Source organism: Aquarana catesbeiana, linkage group LG08, assembly GCF_042186555.1.
Source record: "Aquarana catesbeiana isolate 2022-GZ linkage group LG08, ASM4218655v1, whole genome shotgun sequence".
NCBI lineage: Eukaryota > Metazoa > Chordata > Amphibia > Anura > Ranidae > Aquarana > Aquarana catesbeiana.
In genome coordinates this window covers 48,232,302-48,260,012 of record NC_133331.1, presented here as the reverse complement: position 1 = coordinate 48,260,012, position 27,711 = coordinate 48,232,302, and the positions used below count along the sequence as shown (strand labels likewise).

At 42.4% G+C, this 27,711-nt stretch overlaps 1 protein-coding gene and 1 pseudogene across 1 annotated transcript in view; one reads left to right on the top strand and one right to left on the bottom strand.

Moving 5' to 3' along the window:
• LOC141105737 (pancreatic lipase-related protein 2-like) overlaps positions 1–14,538 on the top strand; it is a 28,323-nt gene extending 13,785 nt beyond the window's left edge. The window contains exons 6-11 of the mRNA XM_073595808.1: positions 3,429–3,557; positions 5,997–6,115; positions 8,419–8,545; positions 9,635–9,746; positions 10,044–10,211; positions 11,913–14,538. Of these exons, the coding sequence (XP_073451909.1) occupies positions 3,429–3,557; positions 5,997–6,115; positions 8,419–8,545; positions 9,635–9,746; positions 10,044–10,211; positions 11,913–11,988 (731 nt within the window). The 3' untranslated portion in view covers positions 11,989–14,538. The remainder of the gene's footprint in view (positions 1–3,428; positions 3,558–5,996; positions 6,116–8,418; positions 8,546–9,634; positions 9,747–10,043; positions 10,212–11,912) is intronic.
• A 3,524-nt stretch (positions 14,539–18,062) lies between these two features.
• Positions 18,063–27,711, bottom strand: part of LOC141106659 (pancreatic lipase-related protein 2-like) — a 31,496-nt pseudogene continuing 21,847 nt past the window's right edge.

Genomic DNA, 27,711 nt, shown 5'->3' with positions numbered 1-27,711 from the left:
TGGCCCAAAATTCCGAACGTGAGAACGCGGTGACGTACAAGACGTACGACGAGCCGAGAAAAAGGAAGTTCAATAGCCAATTGATTCCGAGCATGCGTGAACTTTTGTGTGACAGACTTGTAAATGCACGATTGGAAATTCAGACAACAAGTTTTGTTGGTGGAAAATGTGAGAACCTGCTCTCAAACATTTATTGGCGGAAATTCCGACAGCAAATGTTCGATGGAGCATACACACGGTCTGACTTTCCGACAACAAGCTCACATCCAACATTTGTTGTCGGAAAATCCGATCGTGTGTACAGGGCATTACAGGAGTAAATTTCCCTTCCTAGGGGTAGACTTCCTCTCCCTTCCTGTTGTCTCCCTCCGTTTGTCAGTATGAGTCTTATGTAAGTCGGATGTTTGTAACTCGGAGACTGCCTGTACTGATAGCAGGGCCGGATTAAGAATATCATGGGCCTGTTGCTGAGGAATTTGGTGGGGCTTTTTATTAAAAATAAATAAAAAAAATAAAAATGCAAACAATTTTTTGTTATAACAAATTAAAATAAATAGATAGAGGGAGAATGAGAGAGAAAGAAAGGGGATGAGAGAGGGGTGAGGGGTAAAGGCGGGAGGATGAGAGAGAGAGGGGGGATGAGGGAGAGAGGATGTGCATGAGCATGCGTAGGAGTGACATCAGAGAAGCCTGGTCAAGGCAAGTGACCGAAGGCACAGAACCCGTAAGGAAGACCGGGTGAAGATGGAAGCGCCCGGGACCCACCGGATTGATCACAGCGCAGCGCTGGAGGGCTCAGTCTGACAGGTAAGTGTACCCTAATGTGCTAATATGCTGTGAATACTTGTACATTATGGCATAACCTACCTCAGGGCCTCTAAAAAGTAGTAATGTTAGTGAAGTTTACTACCGCTTTAATATCCCAGGATCCCAGGAGCCTCTCGTGGGGCCCCCTACTGACCCGGTGGCCCCTGGGCAGTGCCCAAGTGCATAGTTGCCAAAATTTCAAAAATATTTTTGGGGACACTTTTTTTTTACCAGTGGTATATTTAGTGTAGCTGACATCCCCTATGTTCCTCTATACATCACAATAGTAATCACAAAATTAAATGAGTACTAATAATGGGCAGAGCAAATATGAGGACGGTGAAGATTTCCTTTAGTTGAACTAACAAAAGTGACTTGGCAGTGGGCAGAATGCACAAGAGAGGAATGTGGAGGGTATGAGAGTGGGCAGTGTGTACAGGAGAGGAGTGTGGAAGGTATGACAGCCAGCACTATGTACAGTAGCGGAGTTTATGAATGTGATCAGTATGTACAGGAGACGAATGTGGAGGGTAAGACAGTGGGCAGTATGTACAGGAGAGGAGTGTGGAGGGTATGACAGTGGGAAGTATACACAGGAGAGGAATGTGGAGGGTATGACAGTGGGTACAATGTACAGGAGAGAAGTGTATGACAGTGGGCAGTATGTACAGGAGAGGATTGTGGGGGGTATGACAGTGGGCAGTATGTACAGGAGAGGAGTGTGGAGGGTATAACAAATGTAAAGGTTTGTGGAAGGATGTTTAGGGACTGCGCAGTGGTTAAGCGGGCCATACATGGATTGAAATTAAGCCAATTAATCAGAGACCAGCCATAGTCGATCCATGTATGGGCTATACAAGTCAAATTTAATCAATTGACTTGAGTATAACCAGCCTGTCAGGTTTTTCCTAAAACAATCAGTGCTGCCAGCTATAGTTAGCAACACTGAGCATTGTATTGTGTGGGTAGGGAAGGCTTCCCACTGGCAGAACACAATAACACTGCAGGAGTGATTCCCCCATCCACTGGTCAGCAGGTGAGAGGGTTTGTGGAGACAGGCTGGGGAGAGAGCTCTGTCAGCAGGGGGGTGTGAGGTGGTCACGGAGGGATATCAATCAGTGGGTGGGGGGAGTAACTGGGAGTGATATCTTTTCGAGTAGGGTCTGTTATCTGCAGGTTGGGAAATGGTCACCTGTGTTTTAAAATTTGGGTCAGGGACGTGCGTTGAGGTCAGTGGCTGGTGAGGCACTGTCTAGTATCAGAGCCAGATACACACAGCTTACATACATCGCAAACATTACAGCGAGAGCAATAATTCTAGCACTAGACCTCCTCTGTAACTCTAAACATGTAACCTGTTAAAATTTTTAAAGCATCGCCTCATGGAGATTTTTAAGTACTGAAGTTTGGCGCCATTCCACAAGTGTGCGCAATTGTAAAGTGTGACATGTTAGGTATCTATTTACTCAGCCTAACATCATCTTTCATAGTATACAAAAAAATCGAGCTAACTTTAGGGGTTTTTTTTAAATTTTATTCATGAAACAGTTTCTTTCCAAAAAAAAAACACGTTTGAAAAATTGCCATACAAATACCATGTAACATGACAAGTTGCAATGACCACCATTTTATTCCCTAGGATGTCTGCTAAAACAATATATATAATGTTTGGGGGTTCCGAGTAATTTTCTAGCAAAAAAAATTATGATTTTTACATGTAGGAGAGAAGTGTCAGAATTGGCCTGGATGGCAAGGGGTTAATTACCATAAGTAATATATAAATAATTATTATATATTAATTTTAAGGTAATTTACTATATTTTCAAAAACTGTACTCAAGCAGGTGGCTTAACGGACAAATTACTGAAGTTTGAAATTATTACTTCCACCCAGTAATTTCACAGTAATAGATCACTAATAAATTATTATCTTATAACATATAGCATAATAATATATGATTTAGCTTGATTAAAACAGTACCTTTTCAGCAGCAGAAATTTCTCATTCTCCCTCTTAACTGTGTGAGAAAAACATGGGATTATGGGTAAACCTTATACCCATAAACCCATGTAATTCCTTGTAATTAAGAGGACTGGGCTGGAAGGGAGCATGTGTCTTTTATTGGACAGCTGGGGCCAATGGTACTTTACCATTGGTCCAAGACTCCAAGCTGTCCATTGAGGTCAGTGCCTCTGACAAGAAGTAAGAAGCTCTGTGAGCTCATCCTCTCAGTCTGCTGCAAACAGAGTGTGCCACTCGCCGCTAAACTCACCGCTCTGTATGTAGCTTCTGAGAGGCTGCACATGGAGCCCCGTATATCCAGAACCATAGGTCCTAGGAGCCCCAATTTTGACCAGTGGTGGGGTAGGTCTTCAGCTACCTACCTACCAAATTGAGGGTCTATATGACCCTCGAAACTCGATCAATTTTTTTTTTTTTTTGGCAAATGGGCCTATCTTAAGGTAAGGGGCTTGGAGCTGCAGCTCCAATAGCCCCTATGTTAACCTGGCCCTGACAGATAGAGATTTGGTACAGAGAGCTTTGCCCTGGGCCCAGTTGTGTCCTGAAGAATATATAATTGCATGTAATGTAATATGATTATATAAATGTCCTCATTTTAGGATTTGGTGGGTATGGCATCAGCCATACAGTTGGTCACCTGGATTTCTATCCAAACGGAGGAAAACACATGCCGGGATGTGGAAAAGAAGATGTTATTCTCAAGGGGGACCTTGATGATGTGATGGAAGGTACTGAGCAATCAGTGTACATTATGCAACATTCATCACACAAGCAACAAAATTAGAGGCACATACATGTTTTTCATTAAAGGATATTTTTTCTCCCCTGTATTCAGTTCCTTTCCCCACTTAATAGACACTTCATAGATCTTGATAAAAGGGGCCTCAGATTGTAAACTCCTTGAGGGTAGGGACTGATGTGAATGTATAATATATATGTAAAGCGCTGCATAAAATGATGGCTCTATATAAGTACCTTAAATAATAATAATAATAATCATATGTGGTCCCTGCCATCACTAAGGGGCCACAAATTATCTATACAGTAGTAGTACAGTATCTTTACAGTAGTTAACATAATGCTAATGAAAGTTGTCTGACTGACTTGCTGTCTTATTAATTCCCTTCACTGTGTTTCTTTGTGCAGTACGAATTAGGGAAAATCTTTCCAAAATGAGGGAAATTCCCATGTTAGAGCATTTTTAATATAACAGATATGCCCATTGGAAGATTTCCCCTCACCCCTTTCTATGGTGGCAACTCAAAAATGTTGGGTTTCCCACAGTGGTGGCCCATCCAATATAAGGTGCAGCCCCCTAATCCATGCGCCCGGCCCCTAATCTACATGTAGGGTGCCGGATGCATGGATTTAAATGTTTTTTTGTTTTAGAGCCTGAGGCTCTCATTGGCTTCAAAAAAGGGTGGGCTCAGGGTGCAGAGCACTGCACCCTGAGCCCATCCACTTGTGCGACATTAGTGAATTAATATTCACTAATGTCTTCCTGTTTCTCCTCCCGGCCAATCAGGAAGTGGGACCTGAGACCCGATTGGCCGGGAGTCCGTACACCTGATTGTCTGGAAGGAGGGGCAGCGACCGCCAGGACACGGAGGAAACAGAGGCGGGAAGCCACAGCCACAACCTGGGTGGGGTAAGTTTGATTGGCAAGCGAGCCAGTGACCGGGGGGGTTGATGTCTCAGGTTTGTTTGGCCCCCCCCCCCGACCGATGGAGCACCAACCGCCACTGGTTTCCCATAACTTTCTGTCCTAGTGATGATGGTCACCAGGACAAAAAGAGAATCTCCCTAATGGGAACAATGACAGCAAGAAAAACTCAACAGAGTTCCTAACCCTTTAACACTCCACCCAAAACATTTTAAAGAGTCATACTTTGATGATAATCTTTGTGAACTGATTTTTATGTATATTTTATGGTCGCATGATTTGTATGACTTATTAAACTAGTGTGGGGGTGAATATTTTCAAAAAGTACCAAAACTGTTTTTATAATCTCTTATAACCCCCGAGCTTTTTTTTTTTTTTTTTTTTTTTACATTTCTTACCAAAGTTTTTGTTCATATACCAAATAGCAGTAATGCCCCGTACACACGGTCGGATTTTCCGACGGAAAATGTGTGATAGGACCTTGTTGTCGGAAATTCCGACCGTGTGTAGGCTTCATCACACATTTTCCAACGGATTTTCCGACACACAAAGTTTGAGAGCAGGATATAAAATTTTACGACAACAAAATCCGTTGTCGGAAATTCCGATCGTGTGTACACAAATCCGACGGACAAAGTGCCACGCATGCTCAGAATAAATAAAGAGATGAAAGCTATTGGCCACTGCCCCGTTTACAGTCCTGATGTACGTGTTTTACGTCACCGCGTTTAGAATGATCTGTTTTTCCGACAACTTTGTGTGACCGTGTGTATGCAAGACAAGTTTGAGCCAACATCCGTCGGAAAAAATCCTAGGATTTTGTTGTCGGAATGTCCGAACAAAGTCCGACCGTGTGTACGGGGCATTACTCTTGCATACATCATATTGAGTTTCTTATATAACATGCCGCATTAGGCGTCTTCTTTAGATCACTGTCTCCACACTCAGACCCCATTTTGAACAAGAAAAAAAACAACAAAAGTTTTAACAAAACAAAAGATATAACAAAACATAGCAGGTAATTTGATTTATCTTCTCATTTACACAGTGAGGCCTGTTTTTTCCTATATTTACCCCTTGTGTGTCCTGAGGAAGCGGTCCAGCGAAATGCATTAACACACAGGGGCCCACTTACATGAGATCTTGTAACATGAACAATAGTTTGGAAGTATCTAGCTGTTGGTCTATCGTGCACATATGTGAATACATATTTTTAAATGGAATTTTGTTTTTTCTTTATTTGAATATGTAAATTATTTTTATATTTTCTGTGTATAAATAAAATATGATTGTTTTAATATAAATGTTGTGGTCCAATCTGCCTTTAAAGTCAGACCCGGTGTTTTTTTCTTGTCCAAAATTTCAATTTACGGATGTGGCAGAGGAGTGATCCTAATATTTATATCTACCCGTTTTGAAAATGTCAGTTTTTTTCTTTTACTTCTGGATGGCTTCTGGATGTGAAGCAAACCCTAAACCTTGATTGTTTTCCTGTTCTCCTTAGTGTTTGCAGATATTGCCAGCTGTAGCCATATGCGAAGCTTGAAGTATTATAGAGAAAGTATCCTGCATCCCGATGGGTTTATCGGTTACCAGAGTCCATCATATGAGGAATTTTTAGCAGTAAGCTTTATTCTATCCTTACATTGCTTACCTATCATAAAGTGTATCCCATGTTCTATTGTTTTCTGAGTCTAGAAACCCTCTCTCCAGTGATAACAGGTCCTCTAATGCTTGCAATACACTGAAAAAGTCCTGATGGTCACTCATCCCTTCTTGTTCTGTCCTGCATTCATCAAAGTCATTGCTTTGTTTTCACAGAATACAACATTCTGAATGGGGGAGAAACAGATGAATGACAGGATCCTCTTCCCCATTCTGAAAATGTGTTGCCTTCTCCGCTCCCCTGCTCCTGTAATTGCTTCTCTGCCTTTTTAGGAATTATACATAGAGCCTGAGTTTGAGTTACAGACACCCCTGCAGTATCTTTCTATATTATTTGCTATTTAATATGCTATACGATATATCACTATATTTAGCCCAGTTTGTTATAGTCAGATCCATATTTACGGTGCTGCATGTGTAGCCAGGGTTGGCTATTATGCCTACAATCTAGAGACGTTTTCTGTGTTATTAATGTGGGATTGGCTCCTATTGACTCTATGTGTCAATTTCCTTTTTCCTGTGTTAGAGTTTAGAGCAAAGCATCCTAGGATGTGTAGTTTAGAATGCTGAAGTGACTATGCCAGCAGGACTGATCTGAACTACAATTAACAGAATGCTGAGTGGACAGAACATATTGCTGGGAAAGGATATAAAAGGGGCTGGTGCGGCTTATATCAGCCTCTCTGGATGCCGTTTGACTCTGCCAGCAGGAGGTCTGTGTGACAGTGAGTTGCTGATGATTTGCGGCCTACACAGCGGGCAGCCCGACAGCTATACCCAGAGGGATCTCTGCGGACAGCATCGCTTCTTCAGTGCAGCGGACCGGAGGGTGTTCCAGGTCATCCAGAGATGCCTGCAATTCATATTCCAGTGGGCTGCAGCGTGGCGCGGCAGACACCATTAGCCAGAGCCAGGATACAGAGAGAGAGAGAGTTCTGGCGTCTGGAGTCTTCTCATGATCTGCATCGTTGCCAACTTCATCTGAGTTCCAGAGTGGTGAGCGGGCATAGCCCATGTTATAGTTAAGGACACTGCTTTCAGATATCATTCACACAGTTCTGCTGATGGTACTTGTAGTCCCACAGAAGTAAATCCTATGTTATAACAAACACTGAAAGCAGACACCTATGCTCAGTTCACATTATTGATTCTAGTAGTCATATTGGATAACACCTTTAGGATTACAAAAGAAGAAAGTCATAACACAACAAGGATAAACCAAAGTTCTGCCAAATCTGCTACACTCTGTCATCCAGGATTACTTTACTTACAACACAAAGAGGCTAGCTGAAGACATCTGGATTTCAAGGAATACCCTTTTACCTTTTTATTATCCCTTTTCCTCATCTGCCTTAATTGCATTGGACTGATAAAGGGAATCATCCTATTTGAATGTAATAGTTTGCATAGTGTTTCAACATATTGTGCAGGATTACTGGCCTGTGAGTTGAGGAGGCAGAAGGGAGAAATCTGACACAGAAGATATAGTGTCAGTTGTCTACCCTCCTGTTAACCTGTTCACATAGGTTACTGTGATTGGGTTAATATTTGTGTTAATTTACAACCAAAGGAACCTTGCACCCTTATATTGTTTTTGGATAAGTATAGATAAATCAGCTGTGTGTGTGTAGGAGTGTTTCTTATTAACGGGCAAAGTTGATATACACTTATTTTGTGTTTTACTAATACAGTAAACATATTTGAACTGTTTCTTCAATATTGTGTGAGTCTCTATTTACTACTACAGTTGGTAAGATGATGGAACCCAGGGTGTCAGAGGTAAGGAAGGATTTTCAGAGTCAAAGTAATCAGTGGGGTACAGAGTCTATTAGCAGCCCTCATGGAGGTACACATGTCTACAGGGTATTTTATGATGACAACGAGACTGATCAAGTGTAAGGATGAAACCACACAATTTAAAGAGGTTTGAGTAGCAGATTACCAACAGTACACAATTAGGCAAGGAACTTCAAAAGAGCTAAAGACAGATAGAAAAAGCGGATTAGAATGTAATTAAATATATTTTCACATACAGCCCTCATAAGTTTCAAATACAATTTTTATATCCTCCACCAGTCATAATATAGTTTTCAGTTGTGTCTTGCAGATTGTATTTGTCTAGAGTTCTAGTATAATGTATTGAAAAATACAGAATTCCAAAATAACCCAAATTGATTGTTGAATGTAAGCAAATCTCTCCTCTCCTCTTTTTTTTATATCTTGTCTTTATTTCTTCCTTCCTTTCTTTTTTTTTCCTTCAGGGTTCTGGGTTTCCATGCCCCAACACTGGGTGTCCAATGATGGGACATTATGCTGATAAATATTCTGGACTCCCATTAGTCAACCAAACATTTTACCTAAACACTGGAGTTGCGCAGAGCTATTCCCGTAAGTATTACTGGGTAAGCCTTCATTACATTGTATCGATAAAACCCTCAGTTTTCTCCTCATCTTATTTATCTGTTAAATTAGAAGTTATTTGGTCCTTAAAAAGGTTGTAGCATTTTTTCAGCTAGTTATGCTTGGCCCTCTGAAGAACTAAGTTCACATCTGAGCTCCTCCTTGAATGTCTCAGAAGCCCCTTATGACCGCCTCTGAAGGGAAGGTAAAGACTGCACTAATCCTGAGGAGGACCAATACATTGATCATTAGAGGTGTAGCCCTTCTTTTAGGGGGTTAGAATGTCTATTTTTGTGACTTCAGTTGGACTTAAAAAGGTTGTAAAACCTTCCATATACCTAGGCAAGTTACTGGCCTCAGGTGATACACAAAGATTAAATAAATCTTCCTACATAAGTTGTACCTGTCTATCTGCAGTCTTCCCTTCTCTAAATCAATTTAAAGTCCAAAATTTATAAAGCTTCTCTGAGCTGTCAGAAAAAAGGGGTCAGGGAACTGATATTACACACTGCAGAGCTTAGTGAGGAGAATTGTGAAAGCTAATTGGAGGGAAGGGACACACCCCCCCTTCACAAGCTGTGTGCTGGAGCTCCCTCATCTGTCACCATTTTCCTCCTGGTGTCAGGAAAACTTGTCAGAAGTGATTCATACTGATAGCAGAGGAACAAAGCAGCAGACAAAAATTACACTTGGTGCTCTTAATTGAGACAAGTATTCACTATAGAGGGATATGCTTTGTGCATATTTGATGTCTGAGCTCTACAACCACTTTAAATATTTTACTCTCTTCAGCCCCTCCAGCATTATCTGGCCCCAGTTTCACATTATTTCTGTCCTTTACAGTATTAACTAGAGTGACTAGATCATGCAGCATTAAAGGATCAGCCACCATAAAATAAGTTTGTTTCAGATGGAATCACTGACCATTTCTTATATCTTTTGGGAATGCCAATGATCTCTCCACCGTAATTCTTCAGGATAAAATGATTATTGATTAGAAGTCTCCAATGCTGTTAAAGAATGTCATTCTCCTGACTCACCACTTCATGATAGATAATAAAAGTTATGCTTTGGCAGGCTGGCGGTGCCTAGTGACAGTCCATATTGTGGGCACACAGAAGATCCAGGGGTCCTTAGACGTGTCTCTACAAGGTTCCAGTAAAACGACAGCAGTTCACACAATTTACAGGCATGTTACCGTTTACATGGGGTCTGTAACCAAAGGGGCTTTGGGGCTGTGGGGACTGTAATCTTTCCTTTTCTGCTGTCTTCTTGGGAGACTCATGACACAAGGCATTGTGACATTGCTGACATCCTTCTAAAAATGTTGGTTGCTTGGCTTTTTTGCTTGATACATTCTGAGTGACTGACTGCAACAAGTAAGCAGATCAGGAGGTCAGAGAGAAGTCAATAAGAGTGATGGCAGACCCTATGTTCCCCTACTGACAGGTTTTCTTTAAACACTGACTGTATTTTCCATTTGCAGAGGAGTCATCACCCCAGACACTTCATATTCTGCATTTATAGATGCTGAGATCAGTGCTAGGAACATCCACAAAGTGATATTTCGATGGCACAGCGACTGGCCAAATATTTTTTGCCTGGAATTCGGTGCTTCCACTGTGACCGTACAGTATGGAAAGGTTGAAGCAACGTATGTATGAAGTGTAATGTTTTGTTTTTTTTTTTAAAAAAAGCTTTTTTTCATTTTTTTCTGTTCTTTTGATTAATAAAATTGTTTTATTATTCTTCTATTTTATTTTACAATTAGCCATGCAGGTTAGATTATCTGACAATTACAGTATTAAAACAAAACTGCCACCTTCAGAATGCAGCAACTTCTGCAGACTGTAGGTGTATTTTGTTAATGAAATCTCCAGCCTTCATATAGTCACTATATTATTTTTGAGAAAACATAATCGAGAACCATTCTGATTGGTTTCCACTCATAAGTGATTCTAAAGCCTTAAAGTTTTTCACCTTAATGAATTAAAGTGAAAAACCTTCTGTGCTGCAAAAAAAAAAAGGGGGTACACGTTTGCCGAACGTAAATTCACACAATATCTACTGTATATTGATAGTCACATCAAATACCATCACATCCAGAAAACACCCCTGGGCCATCTGGGTGAAGAGCAGGGGGAATAGGTGGGGGCCTGAAAACAAGAGGGGGTCAGTTCGGCATACACTGAGACCACCTGGCACCAAATAGGAAGAGATGAGTTTTTATTGACGTGACCTTTTGAGCCATAGTTTGGGGACATGATGTAAGTACCGCATATAGATCCACTTTGCCAGAAATGACACCTGTACATGTATATATGTGCGCCGATATGATATGATTTTCACTTCATAGACCATATCTACACTATCTGCAGAGCTATCCCTGAGGAAGGAGCCAAGTGACTCCGCAACACATCGGATATGTCTATGCAACCTCTCAATGTAGATATCATTGTGATATATAGATATTGTGTGAATTTACATTCGGCAAACGCGTACCCCCCCCCTTTTTTTTTTACTGTGTACTACATTTTGATATATTTGTTATTTGTTTTGTATGTAAAATTTTTTGGGGATGATAAAACTACTGTTTTTTAATTCTATGTCTACTCTCTGAGCCTGAAATCCCATACAATGGGGGGGGAACCTTCTTTTCCAAGTAGAGATAAGGTACTGGATTTCAGATTACTAAGTGTTCAAGATTGTGGCAGGGCACAGTGGCTCTAGTGAGGTTGCTCTCAACAAAAATGGGGTACCCATCAAACAGGGACTCCAGCTATGAAGATTCACATTTATATAGTCAAGTGTGAGTGCCAGCTGAAAGGTTTGAGGGTCCAAGAACACATTCTTGGACCTTCAGATCTGTCATTTGGTGCTCTTATTGACTCTATTCACTTGAATCTCAGTTGTTAGTAGACTCAGCATGGGGGGCTCAATGACTTTTGGGACCTATAGTGATGGCATTTGCCACATACAGTTTGTGGTTCTGTCTCTACTCACCTTTATTTGCCCCCCACCCCATGGGGTGTCCTCACTTACCCTGGGGTATACAAGCTTTTCCTGTTACAATCTTATAAAGGGCAAACTAAGTGTGCAAATCCAAAACCTGTCAGGGGGTTACCTGTTTTTGGTGGAGTGGTCCTATACAGTTTTGTAATATATACACCATATAATGAGAAGTCCAGAAATAAAATATATGGTGAAATTCGATTTTCTTTCTGGTATTGTGATGCATTGTGTTATTTAGTAAGGCAATATGTGCAGCATAGTAAACTATGTCAACCAATGATATTAAATGTGCACAACAAGAGTACAAATATATAAATGACCAGTCTGTTCTCATTGGCTCTAGGTATTCATTCTGCAACAGCACAACCACAAGAGAAAACCATTGCCAGACTCTGCACTTCTGTCCCGCGCCAAACTGAACCTGCCCTCGGGAGATAACACTATTATATGTTAGTATGTTAGTAGATCAGAAATAATAGAATAAACTGAATCTTTCTCTGAAATGTTCTTCAGATTTCTGCCATATGCTATGCAAATAATGTTTTCCATGTGAAAAAAGATGTATAAACAGACAGTTTTTCCAGATATAAAGTATACAAGATCAGTCTGAAGTTATCATGTAAGGTCCGGTTCACAGTGACTTCTGTGCGACTTTGAAGCCGACATCCCAGCGCGACTTCAGCACGACATGCATATTATTTTTTTAACAGACATCAATGCAAGTCATGTTACAGTCGGATCAAAAGTGCAAGAACCTTTTCTAAGTCGGAGTGCATGTCGCACCCGTGTGAACTGGTCCTTAATGTCTATTTAGGTTTTTTTAATGTTACAAGTCTGTAGCAATATTTTTTATCACAGCTCCACTTTTCATCATTAAAAAGACTTCCTTGAGCTCTAGGCAGTGATTTGCCTAGGCTGAGATCATAGCATCAATAGAGATGATCAGCAAATTTCAGCTAAATTTCACAATTGAGGACATTTTTCTGAAATTGCCTTAGAATTTTGCCTTGTGGTATTGCAAAGTTAAATTTGTATTTTAAAAAAGTTATGTTGGAAAAAACAGCCACTGACTGAAGTTAAATACCAAGAATATGAAGTAACTGTATCCTGTGCTAACCCATAATATTTTCAACAGTCTGGTTCTGTAGTGAATCTTCAAAGATGAACTGCAGTCTGCTCACATAATTTGTAATAAAAACATCTTTGCCATTCTGAAGCTTCCCTCCAATAACTTTGCATATTATTTTATATATACTGCGATTCTGTACTTGTTAAATATGCTGCAGAAATCTCCCTCCACTGAGTCTGGCTGCAGCCATTTTAACTGTGGGCAGCTAAAGCTGCTGCGTGTTCACTTCCTGGATTTACACAGACACATAGAGGCACACCTACAGCTCTGCAGTTCTCATTGGCCCTCTTATGAATCATCCTACCTCCCTTCCTGGCAAACTCTTATGAGAGTGAGAGAGCTGTGCATGATGTCATAAGCCTAGGCTAATGACCAGACAAGAAAGAGGAACTGGGCTGTATATGGTAATTACTGGCGGAAAAAAAAAATTTACTAAGTTAAAACAACAAGGGTAGAAGATTTAATAGATGGAAAATTGAAAAATGACTGAATGTCCACTTTAATATTCTTGGTCCTTATTTGCTGGTTCGGTGCACTGGAGCAGCACCTGGACATAGTAAATGGGTATGTACCCCCTGTGACAGACCCAGCCGGGAGAGAGACTTTTGGAGGGGACCTCTTGCCGATCGATCGTGGGCCCTGGCATTTGGGGGAACGGTGCTCTTTGTGAGCTGTATGCCTGGGGACCCTTGAGGTGGTATTACTGTGGATTCGGGTCCTGGTCCCCCAGGACACACAGACTCTGGGGACCCTGTGTATGCCATATGGGAAATGGTGACTTGGAGGGTATGTCTTGGATTGCTTAAAATGGGACAGTAATATTTATCTCCAATATCTCCCAGAATATATATGTAAAGACTATTATTGGTTTGTTTGATTCTGAACTCAACATGTTAATTGAGTGAGCTGATCACATTAGCCTCCAGGACTGGCTAGGAGATGAACAGTCTACTCCTACTATAAGTGTTGATGATTAGGCTGAGGAGGGGGGAGAACACTGTTTGTATTGTTAATTGTAATTAGCTCCTGCTATTGTGAAAATGTCCTGTGGTTGTACTTATGATAATGTATAATGTACTGTGTGAAGCTCGGTGACTACAAGTCTGGGCAAAAGGTCATGTTAGTAAACTAGCTCATGTTAATTAGGTTAATTAGGTTACAGGTGTATTGTTAGAGTAATATGAGCAGGAGGTATACACCTCCTATTTTACTGCATAAAAGAGCCTGTATTCCTTTCAAAAAAGGAGATTCCTGGTTGAAATTACATACAGCCTGCCTGGTGTTTGTTCTGAGCTATCACAACTGGATTAGAACGGCACATATCTGTAGTTCTAGTCCCGGAGCATCGGATGACCGAACCATCAGATGTTGCAATCTGCAATCTGATTCTATAGCTGCAGAGGAGTGTCGGGAGAGTGGAACCGAGCGAGCAGGGGCTCGTTACATTGGTTGGCAGGTGTGGGATTTGCTCTCCAGTTACTAGGACACTCCAAACCAGCCTGCAGTAGAGCTACGCTGAAAGACTTACTTGAGAGCCGGGTGGGATCGTGCTTCCTTGCCGTGAACACATCCAAACCATCACCTGGATCCAAGGTCCAGATAGCAGGAGAGGAGAGGTACATATACCAGCCACCATGGAAGAGGAATTCAGAAGGAGGTTGCGAGAGATGCAGATACAGCACAGAGGAACAGTATCAGAACAGGTCCTGCTAGGATGGTTTGATTCTATCCGCTGCGAACTCTGGAAGGAAGGGCTAGCCCGTGAGCAGCGAAACCAGGGAAAAGTTCTCCCCCCATCCATGTAAGGTACTGGTCGCAGTATGAAGTGCAAATGCTGTTATTGGGGGAACAGCCGAACCAGGAGTGGACAGCTGAGTTAAGCAGGCTGATCCGGGCAGAAATGCGGTTGGACGAAAGCTACAGAGCCCTCCAGTGGTATGTAGCCCAAGTGTGCCTGTGGACAGCGGATGACAGCCCCACGGAAGGCTTTGACTACGATGGCCTGGGATTGTTGTACTGGAGGCTGTCCAGGGACCCTGACTTTGGGAGTGATCGGGAGTGGCGTTTGGAGGAAATAATGGAGCACAGAGAGCGAAGACTGAATGTCTCAGAAGTGCACTGGGCACAGGAAGATTTGGAGTTTCTGGCCGTTCAGGAATGGGAGCTGGAGATCGCCTACAGACAGCTGTTAGACTCTGCTCAGCAGCAGGGTGGTGCTCCCTTTGCCTGGGACTATCAGGAAATACCAGTTGACAACTCTGAAATCCTGGCTGAAGAGTTGACAATGTGGCAGAGTAACAGTGTACTTTGCCAACCTGCCCCCGCAGCTATGGAGGCGGAGGTCTTATGGCGGATGCAGCAAGTGCTGACTGACCTTGATGAACCTGTTTCTGCATTGGATGATCTTGGATGGAGGAATGTGCCTGTCCAGCAGAATGCCAGAGAATCGGCAGTGGAAAATCTGGAGTTATCCCCAAAGCTGAAGTGCTGACAACGGGGCAGAGCTCTGCTAACCTCTGCCCAGCACTGATAGCATCTTCTGGGTTCCAGGGACAGGAGATGGTGAACCTTTATCCCCAGACACCAGTTGCAGAGACAGGTGATTTGATACTTTTCTGCTGAGGAAGAACAACCTGATGAGCCTCCAGCAGAAGAGCTGGTATTACGGCCAAACTTCACTGTGCTCTGCCCAGCACTGATAGCATCTTCTGGGTTCCACGGAGAGGAGATGGTGAACCTTTATCCCCAGACACCAGTTGCAGAGACAGGGGATTTGATAGACTTTTCTGCTGAGAAAGAACAACCTGGTGAGCCTCCAGCAGAAGAAGAGCTGTTATTAGGGCCAAACTTCACTGTGCTCTGCCCAGCACCAACAGAAGTATCTGTGAAGTTACAAGGAACTTCCCCAGCTGAAGCGCTGGCAACCGGACAGAGGGTCCAAGATCTCTGCCGTACACCTGCGGCGATTCCGGGGGCTCAGGGTGAGAAGGAGGTGGTCACTTCCCAGCAGCAGATCAGGATACAGGGGGAGAAGGTAGAGGAGGTGTTCGTCGTCCCTCCCCAACAGTTAGCCGGAGCAGATGGTGTGGGGTTTCCAGCAGAAGGGCTGGCAACAGGGCCGAGTACTGCCCTCAACTAACAGAGGATGGATTTCCTGTGAAGGTGGATGGGACTTCAGTCTCCACCTATATACCCCAGGGATGCTGGGCAGTCGGCCCAGATCCCCAACAGCATGACGGAGTGAGCCCAGACACCCTGTCTTCTCTCCAGCGGCAGAAAGGACTCCAGGGAGAAGGGCCAGTCCAGGCCTCTCCCCAGCGGCAGATATGTTCTCTGAGAGAGGCAGAGGTTGGCTGGGTGAGTAATGCTTTGTTTGGAACAATTTGTTTGGGATACTGTGTGGGTACAGGCATTAGAGGACTGGAACTACTGACTAACTTCGGAGTCAACCCGTCTGGGGTCTCCTCCTGTGTTAGTCTCCTGCCGAAAGGGGAGAAATGTGACAGACCTAGCCGGGAGAGAGACTTTTGGAGGGGACTGAATGCTAGCCTCTTGCCGATCGATCGTGGGCCCTGGCATTTGGGGGAACGGTGCTCTTTGTGAGCTGTATGCCTGGGGACCCTGTGTATGCCATATGGGAAATGGTAACTTGGAGGGTATGTCTTGGATTGCTTAAAATGGGACAGTAATATTTATCCCCAATATCTCCCAGGATATATATGTAAAGACTATTATTGGTTTGTTTGATTCTGAACTCAACATGTTAATTGAGTGAGCTGATCACATTAGCCTCCAGGACTGGCTAGGAGACGAACAGTCTACTCCTACTATAAGTGTTGATGACTAGGTTGAGGAGGGGGGAGAACACTGTTTGTATTGTTAATTGTAATTAGCTCCTGCTATTGTTCAAAATGTCCTGTGGTTGTACTTATGATAATGTATAATGTACTGTGTGAAGCTCGGTGACCACAAGTCTGGGCAAAAGGTCATGTTAGTAAACTAGCTCATGTTAATTAGGTTACAGGTGTATTGTTAGAGTAATATGAGCAGGAGGTATACACCTCCTCTTTTACTGCATAAAAGAGCCTGTATTCCTGTCAATAAAGGAGATTCCTGGTTGAACTTACATACAGCCTGCCTGGTGTTTGTTCTGAGCTATCACAACTGGATTAGAACGGCACATAGCTGTAGTTCTAGTCCGGAAGCATCGGACGACCGAACCATCAGATGTTGCGATCTGCAATCTGATTCTATAGCTGCAGAGGAGTGTCGGGAGAGTGGAACCGAGCGAGCAGGGGCTTGTTACACCCCCCTTTTGGGGGGTTAAGATCCAAGTACTGCTTCACCGAACAGGATTCCATTACAGTGGCCATTACAGGTATACCCCTTCTTTTGGTGGGTTATGAAAAACAACCCTCTCCAATCAGGATATCGTGCTAAACCTATAGGTAAATAAGAGAACCATAACATTTGCTAGGTTGAAGAGTGGATTTTATAAAAAATGTTGTCAGTGCCTGCACCCAGGAAAGGGCCTTTGCAAACAGAGGGGATTCCCTTTTTGGGAAATGAACCATCTAATCAAGGTAGCAGAGGAACTACTGCAACCAGTATATAACATTAATCATAAGTATATATATATATGCATACCATTATGGAAATAATACAAACTTTATATAAGAAATGATTGTTAATAGTACATACATCGAATTAACAAACAGGTATTATCAGCAAAAGGCCTAACTAGAGTCCTCATGGAATTGTGCACATATACCCAGCTTTATATAGTATAGTTATTAATAAAGATACCACTAGATGAATGTTGCAGCAAAGTTCAGTTGCACAGGACCCTAGGGATGATCATGATGAGGCATCTGTCTTTGTGTCGGAGACCCAATTATAAGATCAGCAGTGATGGGGAGATCCTCCAACCGTTGTCCAACCAGCCTGGAATGCAACTTCTTGCCGGCAGAAATTGTGATGTGCTCCTGGAACTCAGAGTCAGCCTATCTATTGTGTGTCTTAGTCTCTAACAACTTCTAATCTGTTATGCATCTGGACCTCTGACTACCAGAAGTGGCTGTTGGATTACTAAACTGTCTCAAGTATATGCTAGTTATTGAGAACTAAGCTAAAACTAGCTAAGAAATTCCACACCAGGAGGGGCAGGGTTAACTAAAATAACAGCATCTGCATATAAACTCTATTGCATTAAACATACAGCAGCACAGACCTAGCTCTTTGGCACTGTGCATGTGAGATAACAACAAGATGACAGATATACTCCTGTCACCAACAGAAACAACTCTGTGAACTTCAAGCAGCTCGGCCACTTACAGACATGACAAGTGGTTTACACAGCCATTGTCAATCTCCATCACTGTGACAGTAGGATTTGTAAAGACAAAGCTCTTCCTCATCATTGTTCTGGTTTCCTTGCATAGCTGGGTTATGTAAACACATCCATTCATCATAATGTTCTGCAGTCAAGTGAGTACATTGATGAGTCACCATTGTCCTTACCTTGACCTACTCAGACTCTAATGAATGGGGCTTTGTACATTCAAACCCATTTATTTAAAGAGGAAGTAAACTTCCTCTGCTTACATTTACCTATAGGTAAGCCTATAATAAGGCTTACCTATAGGTAGTGAAAATATCTCCTAAACATGTACCGTTTAGGAGATATTTACATTACAAGCAGCCAGTGACATCACTGGCGCTCTGAAGGGTGCTATTCCTTCCAAACTCCCTGTCGTAAACGGCGGCTCCCGCGTGCATGAGCGGGAGTGACATCATCACGGCTCCGGCCAATCACAGCGCCAGAGCCCGCGAACCCAGAAAAAACTCAGCCAAACTCAGGTGCAGCTTCATTCTAAGGTACAGTAAGTATTTCATAATGAGTTGGTACGCAATGCATACTAGCTCATTATGCCTTTGTCTTGCAAGTTTTTTTTTGTACTTGGGTTTACAACCTCTTTAGGCCTCATGCACACGAGACGCTGTTAAATGCGCATTCAGAGGCAGTTAGACACTTTTTTCAACTGCCCCTGAACTCATTCAATGTTATCCTATGTGTCCATGTACACAGTCTCGTTTTTTGGTGTTTTTAGGCAGTTGCGTTTAAGCTTGTTTTTCCAGAAGCAAAAAAATGGGTTCAGGCGCAAAAGTTTTCCACGTTTCAGACGCCAAATGTGGCTAAACGCCAGTACCATGTTTAGCCGCTTTTGCGTTCATAAGTGTTTTAAAGGAACCCTATTTTTTGGACCAGAAAACACAGAAATATGATGCTAAACTGCAGCAGAGAATGACATTTTATGACCCGAATTTGGGGCCCCGTATCTTGGGGCCACTTGGTGCTAGGAACCCCAAATTTTGTGTGCAAACACAGTCGAACTAGTACTACAACATATCCAAGTTGGGGTTCCTAGCACTAAGTGGCCCCGAGATACGGGGCCCCAAAGTCAGGTCGCAAAATGTCATTCTCTGCTCTGCAATATGTTCAATATGGGATCAATTTCCAAAAAAAAAAAAAAACACAGAAAGAGAGGCAAATATAAGTATACAACTGCTCTCTCTGCTGCCGCTGCTCACTCTGATCAAAATAGCAGAAATAATTAAAATTTATCATGTTTTCTGAGCTTGGGGAGGGTCTTTGTTATCTTAACTAAACGCTTCTACACGCAAACGTGGTTAATCGCAACATGCAATCACGGCAAAACGGGCGTTTCTAAACGCCGGTTTCAGCTTTTAAAAACATGTGTTCAGCAGAGTTTGCACCGGTGTCTCGTGTTTTTGTTTTAGTTCATTTGCGGAAGGAATAGAACCCTCTATCTGGTTTTAAAGCTGTATGGGGTTCCATCGAAGAGATTTCCCTCACCTGTCTAGGTGACACAGATTTTACCAGACCAGAAAATGAGAGAAAATTTGTAATGTGGACACGGACAAAAATTTAAATCTGATAATCGGGTTAGTCTTCTTAGGTTCCATGTGTAGCTCTACCCATGTAGGGGGCCCTGGTATTAACTGGTTCTTCCCAAAAAGTACAGAGGCTGCTCACCACTGCAAGCACCAGACTCTGGCTCCAATGAATCAGTCTAGGGAATGTTTTTTTTGTAATTTATTACTTGAAGAACTTTAACAGGGATGGGTTAGGGCATGGGATATTCCAAAATTATTTACACGTAGTTAGAGGACAATCTTCTCTTTAGGTATTTGTGTGTGGAGGGCCATAGTTTGGAGATCCCTGCTCTAGAAGCTTCTTCTAGAGGCAGGGGTAAGCAATCAAACTCTCAGCTTGTGCAACCCTGAACAGGCCAGAACAAACAATTACTGCACCTTTGATTACAGAAGCCAGAAACTTACTATACCTAGCATCCAATGCTAGACGGGTGCTACATATGCATTATTAATTCTGTCTTTGTTACTGTTGGAGAATTCAACTCACTTCCAGGGGAGGAACTGCAGGGGACAGCATAGTGGAGGAGGTGAATATTGCTGTCAGAACTGTTTTTTTTCTACTAAAAATTGGCTGGAGCCTTTTAAGATACAAAAATAGGTAGGGGTACATTAACATACCTGAAAGCAGATTGAGAAGCAACAGGGAAGTGTCTTTCTAAAAAAAATAGACCTAAAGCCTTCAAGTATGTATGGGTCAAAACTGAACCAGTGGTGCTACAGTGTGATGGCATGATTTGTGATCTCCTTTTTTGTTGCAACATTGTACTACATCATTTTAAAAGGTGGAAAAAAATGTAAAAAACAGACTGCATATAAAACACTTCATACAATCGTGCCAGATTTTAAAAATCGCAGATCGCCGCCATTACTAATAAAAAAATAAAATAAAAATGCCATAAATCTATCCTCTATATTGTAGACGCTATAACTTTTGCGCAAACCAATCAATATACGCTTATTGCGATTTATTTTACCAAAAATATGTAGGAGAATACATATTGGCCTAAACTGAGAAAGAAATTAGTTTTTTTATATATTTTTTGGGGATGTTTATTATAGGAAAAAGTAAAAAATATTGTTTTTTTTTTTTTCAAAATTGTCGCTCTTTTTTTTGTTTATAGCGCAAAAAATAAAAACCGCAAACAGATGCACTTAGTTCTGTACTCCTGTGACCTCTGATTTAGTTAACAGCAGGCTAAAGCCCTCTGTTGGCTGACATCACAGAGTCGGTCGAGACTCTGGAGGGATCTCAACTTTACAGTCAGGTTTGTAAGGTATTTGTTACTGCTCATATGAGGACCAGAAAACCAGTTCCTATTGAGAGACTGCTGCTTCAGAATCTTGGGCCAGCAACAGAAGGTACTACTGAACAGGAGGCTACTACTGAAGAATTGAGGGGCTGTCAATTAGTTGTGCTCATTGGATTTGAAACTGGGAGAATGCTGCTGAAGCGTTAGAACTGTTTGCTGTTGGGTATCCTGTGCCCTTAAGCCGCATAAACACGATCAGACTTTCCGAAGCGAAATGTGTGATGACAGGCTGTTGGCGGTAAATCCCACTGTGTGTATGCTCCATCAGACAATTGTTGTCGGACTTTCCACGGACAAATGTTGGATGGCAGGTTTTCAAATTTTCCACGAACAAATGTGTGTTGTCGGATTTTCCGAGCGTGTGTACACAAGTCCGTCGGACAAAAGTCCAAAGTACAAACACGCATGCTCGGAAGCAAGGATGAGCCAGAAGTGGTCAGTCTTGTAAACTAGCGGAATGGAGAATTAACATTCGTGACGTGGCACATTATGAAATCTTCAAATGCAGCGCACAATTCTCTTCTTCTTTAATGGGATAATAATGAAGCTGCTTTGCTGGTGATACTGATGGAGTTATTGCAAATTAATTTTCAAAAGCTTTTTTTTCTAGTGATATCAGGAATAATATTATTATGCTTTTTTTTTTTTTTTTTATTCAGGCAAGTTACCAAAACACCATTATCCTGTAGTTTTTAAGATCAAAGATACAACTATATTGGTGTCCCTTGTGAATTTTACATTATATTTTTTTAAATGTAACTGCCTACTCCCAAACTATAATTTGAAGTAAAACACATAGCCAAGTATTATTCTACACAATTTTTTATTGTGCATTAAAAAAAGAAAACAAATAAAATTAGACATGCTATCTGCCAATAGAACTTAAAGAGGAGTTCCTCCCGAGGTCCAGTCAAAAAAAATAAAAAAATTAAAAGTCAGCAGGTACAAATACTGCAGCTTGCAGACTTTTAATTGGACACTTACCTGTCCCAGGGTCCAGCGATGCGGGGGATTGAAGCCCCGCTCGTCTCCCCCTCCGTTCGGCGGTGCCGGCATTGCAACTGTGGGCACCGGGCTGTGGCTTCACAGCCTGGCACCCACTGTGCACGCGCGATCGGCGCCGCGCGCCGTGATTGGCCGCTCAGTCACCTGGGACCTGTAATGGGTCCCAGATGATTGACAGGAGGGAGGGAGCAGAGCTGAGCCCTTCCTGTGCCGAGGGGGAAGTGATGTCACCAGCCCAGGCACTGGAAGAGGCAGACTACGAGGGACCTCCTAGCAACAGGCATTTAGAGGTAAGTAAAAAAAAAAATCCAAATGATTTTTGTATTTTTTTTTTAGGATTTTTCATGTAGTTTTTTTTTTTTTGGGTGGAACCCCACTTTAACCAAAAAGTGCATTTTATGCATCCAAAAATATAGAAAATATACCAAATCAAATCATTATTCAACCAAAAAAATAATGTCTCCAAAGCCAATAATAAATAACACGCTATCTCCTCCGATTCCGCAACATGTCTGGTTGACGAACGGCTGTTCAGAAACGAACTGAAAACCATGAAATGAAAAGGGAAAAAATGAAAAGCGCTAAATGAAAAACGCGAAAAGAAAAGCACGAACCAACACTCACCAAACTTCTACTAACACGAAATTAGCAGAAGGAACACAAAGGGTGGCGCTAAAGAACTGAAAAACCATGTAGTACCTCACTTCGTTCATAATTGTTGGCCAACAATTGCGTGGCCGTGTGTATGCAAGACAAGCTTGAGCCAACGCCCTTCGAACAAAATTCCACAGTTTTGTTGGCGAACAATCTGATCGTGTGTACGAGGCTTTAGACATCTAAGCCAACAAAATTTGCAAAAAGATGACTGACTGAGTGGTGGGTCTATGGTGATTGGTGGGTCAGTGTATATTTGTGTGCAGCCTGAAGATCAAATCACAAATAAAAAGGAAAGGAGGGCCCAAAAAATTAAGAAGCTCCTGAGGGAGTGAGTGCTGCAGGGATATGAAAACAGTAGGGGTGATTTACTTAGAATAGAGGCTGTTCACTTTGCAGAGTGAATGTTCACTGAGCTTAGTGAATGTGAATGAGGGGAAGCTGTGTTCAGAATCATCCAATCATGTGCAAGTAAAAAAATTTTTTTTTTACTTTCTCTCACACATTTTTGGGTGTTCAGTGTAACCCCAGCTTTACTTTATGTACTAAGCTAAGTGAGCAACCTCTATTCCTTTAGTAAAACAATATCGACAAATGGTGTGTTGCATGACGGAGTCCAGTATGGACTATGAATTGTAAGGGCCCTTTCACACTGGGGCGGCGTCGGCTTGCGATAGCGGCGCTTTACCGTCGGTATTCGGCCGCTAGCGGGGCGGTTTTACCCCCCACTAGCAGCCGAGAAAGGGTTAAAAACCACCGCAAAGCGCCTCTGCAGAGGCGCTTTGCCGGCGGTATAGCCACGCTGCGACATTGATTTCAATGGGCAGGAGCGGTGAAGGAGCGGTATATACTCCGCTCCTTCACCGCTCTGAAGATGCTGCTAGCAGGACTTTTTTTACCGTCCCGCTAGTGCACCGCTCCAGTGTGAAAGCCCTCGGGGCTTTCACACTGGGGACAAAGCAGCGGCACTTTCGGGTCGGTTTGCAGGCGCTGTTATTAGCGCAATAGTGCCTGCAAACCGCCCCAGTGTGAAAGGGCCCTAAGACAGACTCCAGTATGGAGTATGTATTGTATGTGGGTCTTCAGTAAATATTGACAGCCATTGTCAGGAGCTAATAAAGTGCCCTGTGGGTGAGGCAAGCAGAAAACTTTGCCAATATAAAACAAATTATTGAATTCACCATTTTTTTTTACTTTGCTGAATTTTGTAAATCCATGACGAAATTCTGAACCTTTTACTGTATATATGTGAGAGGAAACCAAGAAGGAAGTAATCTGAAAGATACTGATGGAAAATATGCTTTAGGAAAATGAAACACCAAGACCTCAATGTAATTAAAAGAGAAGTATGGGATTATTATATTTATTATTATACAGGAGTTATATAATGCCAACAGTTTGCGCAGTGCTGACGGGTCGCCCTATCTGACGGAACACCGGCATGTCTGCCGGCTGGCCAAAGACGCGAATCAAGCCAGAATCGGTAACAACGTTACTTCCGGTTTACTCGGCTGCCAATGGCGCCGATTTTAAAAAATCAACAGTATTCAGAAACGCAGATTTTGGTGTTTTGAATACTTTTAAGTGCAAAGGAGTGATTTGGGGTCTTATAGACCGGAGATTCCTCCATAAAGAGTACCTGTCACTGCCTTTTACTGTCACAAGGGATGTTTACATTCCTTGTGACAGCAATAAAAGTGATCAGATTTTTTTTTTTAAATCTAAAAAAATGTAATAAATAAGAAAAAAATAATTTTTTTTTTAAAGTGCCCCCGTCCCTGCATGCTCGCGCACCAAAGAAAACGCATGTGTAAGTCATGCCCGCAAATGTAAACGTTGTTCAAATCACACATGTGAGGTATCGCCACAAACGTCAGAGCGAGAGCAATAATTCTAGCAAATGCCCTACTCTGTAACTCTAAACTGTAACCGTTAAACATTTTTAAAGCGTTGCCTATGGAGAATTTTAAGTACTGTAGTTTGTCGCCTATCCATGAGTGTGTACAATTGTAAACTGTAACACATTAGGTATCTGTTTACTTGGCCTAATATAATCTTTCACAATATGCAAAAAAATTGGACTAACTTAATTGTTTTTTTTTTTTCTTTTAATTCAGTGAAGTGTATTTTTTCCAAAAAAATTGCGTTTGAAATACTGCTGCGCAAATACTGTGTGACATAAAATATTGCAACGACACCATTCTCTCCATAGTCTTTTCTTAAAAAAAATATATATATATAATGTTTGGGGGTTCTAAGTAATTTTCTAGCAAAGAATACTGATTTTAACTTGTAAGCGACAAGTGTCAAAAATAGGCTCATTTCTGAGCATGCTACAAGAAAAAAAAATCTTATAACAGGTCCACTTTAGGACAACTCAATGCCATTAGAGTTCTGTGTTTCGCATTTCTGGAATCGGGGAAGACGTGGAATATTTTTCTTTTTTCCTTTGTCTGTGTTTATGAATACAGTTTTTCCTTTTATCCCCCATAGAACATCATTCTGTGACATTTTTACAGTAATCAGTGGCTATTTTTAGCTCTGATCGCTGTATAAATGTCGCTGGTCCCAAAAAAAAGTGTCAAAAGTGTCCGATATATGTTACAGTCCCGCTAAAAATCACTGAACAACGCCATTACTAGTAAAAAAAAATAAATAATAAAAATGCCATAAATCTTTTCCCTATTTTGTAGGCGCTATAACTTTTGTGCAAACCAATCAATATATGTTTATTGCGATTTTTTTTTTTTTTTTTACCAAAAATACGTAGAAGAATACATATTGGCCTGAACTGATGAAGAAAGTTCAAAGCAAGATCCATAAAGACATGGATGAGCGAGTTTGGGTTGGAGGAAATTCTACATATTTATACATTTGTGAGATAATTCATTTTTTTTTTCATATAATATCTGATGCTGGCAGTGGGATGAAGTTGCACTCAATGCGGCCCCTCACACACAGATCAGACCCCATTGGAGGATCTGTCTGATGATCCCTGCTAAGCAGACGGATGACCGGTCCGTGTTCACTCCGCTTGTGCAGGGAGGACTCGGGCACAGCGCCCTCTGTGGGCGATCAGCTGCAAACAGAGTGCTGGTCTGTTTATATCCGACCGCCAACTGATTCATTCTGTCAGATATGGAACGGGTCCCCATCCGTCTGTATGTAGCAGATAGGACACACGTCTGTAAAAAGCGGATAGGACACACATCTGTAAATAGCGGATACGACACACGCCTGTATGTAGAGGATAGGACACACGTCTGTATGTAGCAGATAGGACACACGTCTGTATGTAGTGGATAGGACACACGTCTGTAAATAGCGGATAGGACACACGCCTGTATGTAGAGGATAGGACACATGTCTGTATGTGGAGGATAGGACACACGTCTGTATGTGGAGGATAGGACGCACGTCTGTATGTAGAGGATAGGACGCACGTCTGTATGTAGAGGATAGGACGCACGTCTGTATGTAGAGGATAGGACACACGCCTGTATGTAGAGGATAGGACACACGTCTGTATGTAGAGGATAGGACGCAAGTCTGTATGTAGAGGATAGGACACACGTCTGTATGTAGAGGATAGGACACACGTCTGTATGTAGAGGATAGGACACACGTCTGTATGTAGAGGATAGGACGCACGTCTGTATGTAGAGGATAGGACACACGCCTGTATGTAGAGGATAGGACACACGTCTGTATGTAGAGGATAGGACACACGTCTGTATGTAGAGGATAGGACACACGTCTGTATGTAGAGGATAGGACGCGTCTGTATGTAGAGGATAGGACACACGTCTGTATGTAGAGGATAGGACGCACGTCTGTATGTAGTGGATAAGACGCACGTCTGTATGTAGAAGATAGGACGCATGTCTGTATGTAGCAGGTAGGACACACGTCTGTATGTAGAGGATAGGACACACGTCTGTATGTAGAGGACAGGACACACGTCTGTATGTAGAGGACAGGACGCACGTCTGTATGTAGAGGACAGGACGCACGTCTGTATGTAGAGGATAGGACGCACGTCTGTATGTAGAGGATAGGACGCACGTCTGTGTGTAGAGTATAGGACGCACGTCTGTATGTAGAGGATAGGACGCACGTCTGTATGTAGAGGATCGGACGCATGTCTGTATGTAGAGGATAGGACGCACGTCTGTATGTAGAGGATAGGACGCACGTCTGTATGTAGAGGATAGGACACACGTCTGTATGTAGAGGATAGGACACACAGAGGATAGGACGCATGTCTGTATGTAGCGGATAGGACACACATCTGTATGTAGAGGATAGGACGCACGTCTGTATGTAGAGGATAGGACACACGTCTGTATGTAGAGGATAGGACACACGTCTGTATGTAGAGGATAGGACACACAGAGGATAGGACGCATGTCTGTGTGTAACGGATAGGACACACGTCTGTATGTAGAGGATAGGACACACGTCTGTATGCAGCGGATAGGACGCACGTCTGTATGTAGAGGATAGGACACACGTCTGTATGTAGCGGATAGGACGCACGTCTGTATGTAGAGGATAGGACGCACGTCTGTATGTAGAGGATAGGACACACGTCTGTATGTAGATAGGACACACGTCTGTATGTAGGATAGGATGCATGTCTGTATGTAGAGGATAGGACACACGTCTGTATGTAGCGGATAGGACGCATGTCTGTATGTAGAGGATAGGACACACGTCTGTATGTAGAGGATAGGAAGCATCTTTATGTAGAGGATAGGACACACGTCTGTATGTAGAAGATAGGACGCACGTCTGTATGTAGCGGATAGGACACACGTCTGTATGTAGAAGATAGGACGCACGTCTGTATGTAGCGGATAGGATGCATGTCTGTATGTAGAGGATAGGATGCACGTCTGTATGTAGAGGATAGGACGCACGTCTGTATGTAGAGGATAGGACACACATCTGTATGTAGAGGATAGGACACACATCTGTATGTAGCGGATAGGACACACGTCTGTATGTAGAGGATAGGACGAACGTCTGTATGTAGAGGATAGGACGAACGTCTGTATGTAGAGGATAGGACGCACGTCTGTATG